The sequence below is a fragment of the Austrofundulus limnaeus genome, unplaced genomic scaffold (genome assembly GCF_001266775.1).
Source record: "Austrofundulus limnaeus strain Quisiro unplaced genomic scaffold, Austrofundulus_limnaeus-1.0 Scaffold341, whole genome shotgun sequence".
NCBI classification, from domain to species: domain Eukaryota; kingdom Metazoa; phylum Chordata; class Actinopteri; order Cyprinodontiformes; family Rivulidae; genus Austrofundulus; species Austrofundulus limnaeus.
In genome coordinates, this window is record NW_013952743.1 from 448,428 (window position 1) to 455,303 (window position 6,876).

A 6,876-nucleotide genomic window follows, 5' to 3' on the forward strand; every position below is an offset into this window, starting at 1 on the left:
CGTACTTGTAAATTTGATTCGTACTTGTAAATTTGATTCGTACTTGTAAATTTGATTCGTACTTGTAATGTGGCAAAGTTGTAACTTTTTAACTTGTATTTGTAACTTAAAAACTTGTATTCTCACATAAGAATTGTACTTGTAAATTTGATTCGTACTTGTGAATTTGATTCGTACTTGTAAATTTGATTCGTACTTGTAAATTTGATTCGTACTTGTAATGTGGCAAAGTTGTAACAAATTTATGTACGTTTATAGACTTACATGTACAAATTTAGACTCTTACACATACAATATTTCTGATAGTTGTCTTACCCAATAAAACTGCGACAACATTTCAATCTGTGAATGGAAATTATTGTTCTGCTAGTTGGCAGTGTTGTGCTGCTGACATGTTTTCTGGTGAATGGAGACAGATTTGTGCTTTATGATTAGGTTCTTCTAAGTTTTTTGGAGCATATGTGCTTTTCAACTTGCAGATCTAAATTAATTGACTAGAGATGGGATAAATGACTCTTTGAAGGGATCCGGATCTTGGGGAGCCATTTGTTTCATAGAGCCGTTCAAAAGAGCCATTCAATTTTGAACGTATTACGTCATCATGTAGGGAAATACATCATCACGTAGCCGTACGTAATGACGTGGAACCATGTGTTTATTAAGCGAAAAAAAAAACCTCCCCCTTTCACTGTGAGCTTCTGTACTCCACAACTCCACCCGTTTTCCATGAAAAATCAAAGCGGGAGTGATATAAATATGAAAAAATAAAGATTATATGAGGAACAAAAGAAATAAAACTACAAATGGCTTGTTACTGCCCACTCGGCTCCTATCGTTCGTTGTAAAGAGCCTTTCAAAAGACTCGGATCGTTCACGAACGTCACATCTCTAGAATTGACTAGTGCTTAAGAAATTTTGCAGCTAAATTTTGAATTAGCACTGCCCACCACTACACACAAACAYAAAGGTGAACATGAAGGTGTGTGTCTGGTGCACATGCACATCTCATGTACAAAGACTGAACCATTAGAGAAGTTTCTCTTTTTGATGCAGGAGAAACAACAATCTATACTTAGCAGTAAAGTAAATAAAATAGTGTTTGTAGATTAATTCTTTGTTGTAACAATGCTTCTTGGCAACAAATATTGTACCTTTGGAAAGCCTGTTAGTTTTTTTTTAAATAGAGCCACATTTGTAAGGACCATGCATTTGTGGGAGGAGCAGTAGAGCTGAGTATGTGGGTTGCACACATGAAAAATGTACCAGATGTTCTCTGCCAAACAGCTTATTCTGCTGTTGCTGTTGACACTTGTTTTGAGCTTCTGATTCCCTCAAGTGCTGCCAATCAGGTTCCCAGTACATGATTTAATGCCAAGAAGCATTGTTACAACAAATAACTAATCTACCAAACATAAGAACACCAATAACTCTGAGGTCTGATCACTGGGTGAGAATCCAGAAACCTGTAAAAGGTGTAACACACTCAAGCTCCTGGTGGAAAAAAACTTTATTAATCTTTTCTGAAGATCAGTTAAACTCACAACTGTTCCCTCTGTATTCATCTTTTCTACAGTCAGTTATAAGTCATAACATTCAGAGGGTAATTTCATTGATTCTAATCAGTAGTTGAAGTTTTGGTTGTGATGATAGTCTGTATGTAGCAGTCTCTGCTTCCTCCTTCCTCCTGCATCCTTTCCTTCTTAACCACTTCCTCTCCTTCTTCCCTAAAGTCTCCCCAACGGCTGGACCATCTAGCTCCTCCTCCACTGCTCCTAACTCCTCCCCTTCTCCATCCCCAACTCCTTCCTCCTTCTCCTCTTCCTCCTCCACCACAACCTTAACCCAGCCCGCCGCCCCCCTGCCACCAAACTCACCCTGTCACAACGCAGACTCATCCCCCCACACAAGCTCACAGTCACCAAACACCAACACCTCCACACCTTCTAACCCCTCCCCCTGCACCAATGAGGCCCAATCAGAGCCGTTGTCTCTCCCTCCTCCTTCAGTCTCCTCCTCTTCACCTGCTGAAGGTGAGTTTCTTTAATAACACCTGTGGACCAAACCTTCTGCATGACGTGCTCTGTTTGCTTCTGTCTTCTAACCAAAATGTATACTGATGAACGTGAACTTTATCACTTCTGACAGTTTACAGATACAAAATGTAACATTTATATAAAATCTGTTCTAGAGTTTTCAAAAATGCGTCAATATTTTGACAAATATGTTTATTGATGGTCTTGGAGATTTATTGTAAATGTAAGTTAAAAAACTGGCTGAAATTACAAACACTCACCTATCAGCAGGTCTGAAGCTCCCAGTTAAAATTTTAAATCTTTATTTCTTTCTGTTCAGTCAGTAGTCAGGTAGTTTAAACATTGGGTGAAGGACTTGTTTTATACATTGTTGACTAATCTTTTCAGCACCAAGTACATGTCTGTATTTTAAAGTGAGTTAAAAACTGAAGGACGTTTCTGCTTCTTATTTGGATTCTTTATATCTGCTGAGAGTGAAAAGACTGAGCTAACCTAGGAGTGACCAGGGGCCTCATGTGTCAGAGTGTGTAGCTTTCATATTGAAAGTTGGYGTTCAGACGAAAGTGGGGAAGTATGTACGCACAGAAATGTTCAGATGTATCCAACCGTGCACATTCATGTTTCTGCACTCCTTTCACTTGTACATCCCAACGAACGTGAAACTGGATGCATGTGATGCTCCTCCCCTGACAYGCCTCTATTTAAATATGTAAAATAGATGACAATCTTTCACACTGAGTCTGAAACATTACCAACTTTACTCATGTCTTTAATGACACAATTGCTGTAAACACAGAGGAACTCAGAGGTTTTGTGAAACTTACAGCTTTATTTATTAAATAGTTGATGTGAAGAAACAAGCTGAATCACCTTGCTGGACTGTTTTCTCCATGATGTAGGCAGTGTTGCCAGATCTTGCTACAGAAACAAGCAACCAGCTCTATGAAAACAAGACCAAAATAAGCCCAGCTGGCAACCCCCCACATTGTGTAAAATAAAGATCAATTGTAACAGTACTGTATAAACGTATACATTTATTATTGAATTATAYATCAATAATAACTCAAGCTGCGGAGGAGCCAAATGGCTGGCTCACTGCTGCCAACTAGTGGTCAGAGGCTGAACTACAATATAAAAATGAATGGCTGGCAGGAAAGTTGGCATTTTAAACCTTAATAAAAAATCGATACAGGGCTTTAGAATATCAATACAGTATCGGGAAATGAAATATCGCGATATTTCATTGTATCGATATTTTCTTACACCCCTAAAGGGGAGCGTGTATATGGAGAATAAAATAGGACCAAGGATGGATCTTTGGTGAACTCCACATGTGAGGGGAGCTGAGGAGGAAACATAATTTCCAAGGCTCACTGAGAAACTCCTGTCAGACAGATAGGACCTGAACCAATCCAGTGCAGTGCCTTTGATGCCACACCGATCCAACCTAGAGAGTAAAATATTGTGGTCTACTGTATCAAACGCTGCTGTCAGGTCTAAAAGCAGAAGTACAGTAGAGTCTCCAGAATCTGTAGTGATTAAAAGTTCATTAAAAACCTTTAAAAGTGCCGTGTCAGTGCTGTGGAGTGCTTCAAAACCGGACTGATGAATTTCAAAAATTTTGTGAGCACTTAAAAAAGAAATGCAGCTGAGTAAAAACTATCCTTTCTAAAACTTTTGATAAAAAAGGAAGTTTGGAGATAGGCCTAAAATTTGAAAGGACAGATGAGTCCAGGTTATGCTTCTTCAGCAACGGCTGCACAGCTGCATGTTTAAAACAGGCTGAAACAACACCTGAGCTGAGACTGCTGTTAAAAATCTCTAAAATGTCAGAACCAACTACTTTAAAAACTCTCTTTAAAAAATGAGTTGGAGCTGTTAACATCATTAGGACAGGATGAAGTCTTCATGTTAATTATTTTCTCCAGCTGATTAAAACATACAGGCTCAAACTCATGGAAGACAGCAGAACTTGTGATGGAGATGGGTGGATAGAGAAGGCTGAGTGAATAGTGATCTGAGGTTTTGTATCTTATTGATATAAAACTGCAGGAACTTCTCACAAATTTCAGTTTTACCTTAGATAGATTATATACACTCTATTAAAACTATTAATAATAATTTTGATAATATTGTTAAAAGTTTTTATGATTTCTGCATCGTCAGTCCTTTTTTTCCTCACTGATGCCAATATGTACAGTAATGGTAAATCCAGACTGTAGATCGTTCTGTTTGGCGCCGCAGCACCTGTAGTAAATCACATGGTGACATGGTTCACTCACTCCAGCTGTTAAATACTATTTGCTTAAAATCACGCAAATGCCCTCTAGTGGCTAAATCTAATTTTAAGTTCAGATGGAACCAGTGGTGAAAACCAACTGAGTGTCTCAGAAAAGTGTTGGATTTCTCGTGATTTAAGAAGAACTCAACATTTTAAAAAAATGTTAATGTAACTTAATAACTTTTTAGAAGCAGACAAAGACTGTGGATTTACCAATAAATAAAGTTTATCTTAGTAACGAGGTGTCTCTGTGCTGCTTTAGGTCCCATTGTCCCCCAGTTCTATAGCATGAACCGGCCCCAGCCTCGCCAACAGTTCCCTCAGGTGGGGGGGTCTCTGCCATACCGCCGCCCCCCCTCTGTGACTGGACAGCCAATAGTAACGCAGAACAACGTCAACGGTGGTCCCGACTACAACCAGAGTCCAGGTTTGTAGAACAGGATGTGATGAAACATTCAGAGGAGAAGCTGTAAATGAATCTTTGTGCTTTCAGCCTCCCCTCCGCCCCCCGCCCTCCTCCAGTTCACCCCCCAGCTCCCCCTCATGGGCTTTGTTGCTCGAGTTCAGGAATCCAGTAAGTAATGAACCTTAATATCTGTCTCTACATTTCCTCAGACCTGTGGTAAACCTGAAGGTTTTCTTAACTTCTCTCTGGTTTCCAGTCTCAGACACCCCTCCTCCCCCACACCCACCTGCGGAGAACCAGTTAGAACCTGAAGAACCTCTATCCCCCCGACAGCCAGTGGAGGAGGACTCAGCTGTGGTGGAGTACAGTGATCCATACGCTGAAGAAGATCCACCATGGGCCCCCACAAACTACCTGGAGAAAGGTGTGTTGCAGAAATCCGCATGAGTACCCTGAAATATCAGCGGTTTGTCTCCCTCTGACAGTAACGGGAAATATTCTGTCATGTGCAATAAACGTCACATAGAAAAGTTAAAAACCCTTAAAGAACAGTCTGTTTTTMGCAGAAGCATCTTGTTCTCTGCAGAAGGTCTCAAACTTGTGTACTTTGACAGAATATTAGGAGAGTAACAGTACTTGTATTTATGTCTCGTGTACAGTTAGAAGAGAAAATGGTAAATGGACTGTACTTACATAGCACTTTTCTATCTATCCAGGACACTCAAAGTGCTTCACACTACAGTCTGTGCCCTCATTCACACAGCACTCTATTAGGTCTCTACAAAGCTAACATGTACAATCATCTATGGAGACTATCAGTGCCAATCACATTCATACACTGATGGGACACACATCAGAGACATTAGGGGTGAAGTGTCTTGCCCAAGGACACAACCGTGACAGCTGGACAGGGGATCGAACCGGCAACTTTCCGATTCCAGCACGACTCCCCTAACCACTCTGCCACAGCCGCCCCACAGAACTCATTTATTAAAGGTTATTTTTTAATATTTGATGCTTTAAGCATACTCTTGGTGCTGTTAGCAGCATGTTAGCTCCAGGTGCTGATAAAGAGAAAAACATTGACATTAATTCTTAATAATTTTATTTTATTTTAAAGACTTTTCAAAGTGTTATTGACCTGATGCATCTCAGTAATCCAGGTAAAACAAAACAAAACAAAACATTAAGTAGGCCTTCTGGACATTTTGTGTCATCTCCAAGAGACTTGTTCAGTCTGAGGCCTCCGTGTCCAGTTGTCTCTGTCTTACAATGCTGTTATTTTGAGTATGACTCAGCCCTTTGTGAGCAGCAGGTGATAATCAGGGCACTAACAATCGTTAGGCTGATGGTCTTTTTATGTGAACAACCAGTTTTGATTGTCATTGTTAAGGTTGTTTGTCCACCATGTGGAGACACTATAAGGCTGAGTTTACCTGAAACTCCTCAGACTGAACAAGTCACTTGGAAGAGAGCTGAAATGTTTTTACAACAAAAGAAGAACTCATCCAGAGGACCTAATGAACTGCGTGTTTTTATTTGTTCAGCTCTGTTGTCTATTTTTATTATGTCTCCGCTCATTGGCGAAAATGATACTTAACAGAGGCGTACTGTTCTCTGGCTGTGTCAATGTTAGTGTGGTGTCCGTCTGTCACGGATGGTCTTGCATGCATGAATGAAATTATGTTTACTTAGAAATAGGCATAGTAATTCCATTAGGGTAGTACTCAGTCTGATTAGATTTGAGCATCAAAGGTCAAGATCATTTGTGGTGATTGTTAATATAAAACTGACATTTTATTCTATTTTCTCAACAGTACAAATAAAATACTTGGTTTCCATTGACAAAATCTTCACTATAATGGTTTGTGCATACATGCTCACGCTAACATCTGCACACTGTAAGAGATCACCCTATAAAACTAGGACCAGCCCAATTTCACAAAATAATCCCTCAAGATCTTTGCATTATGAAATCCCAGACAATGGTGAAATACCCGATCTGATCACGAATGAGAAATGAAAACTTGTAACTTGAACGTATTTCCAAAATAAAGTAATTTATTTTTAGATATATGAACAGGATTAAACACACAAACATTTATTAAAAATATTATACGAATAAATGAACACAAGTTATATTTTCGACATATGAA

General features: G+C 39.5%; 1 protein-coding gene across 1 annotated transcript in view; it reads left to right on the plus strand.

Moving 5' to 3' along the window:
- LOC106527760 (abl interactor 2) overlaps positions 1-6,876 on the plus strand; it is a gene marked incomplete in the record, with an annotated part of 66,390 nt that overhangs the window by 54,998 nt on the left and 4,516 nt on the right. The window contains 4 exon segments of the mRNA XM_014022746.1: positions 1,731-2,030; positions 4,577-4,741; positions 4,808-4,888; positions 4,977-5,144. Coding sequence (XP_013878200.1) covers positions 1,731-2,030; positions 4,577-4,741; positions 4,808-4,888; positions 4,977-5,144 — 714 coding nt within the window.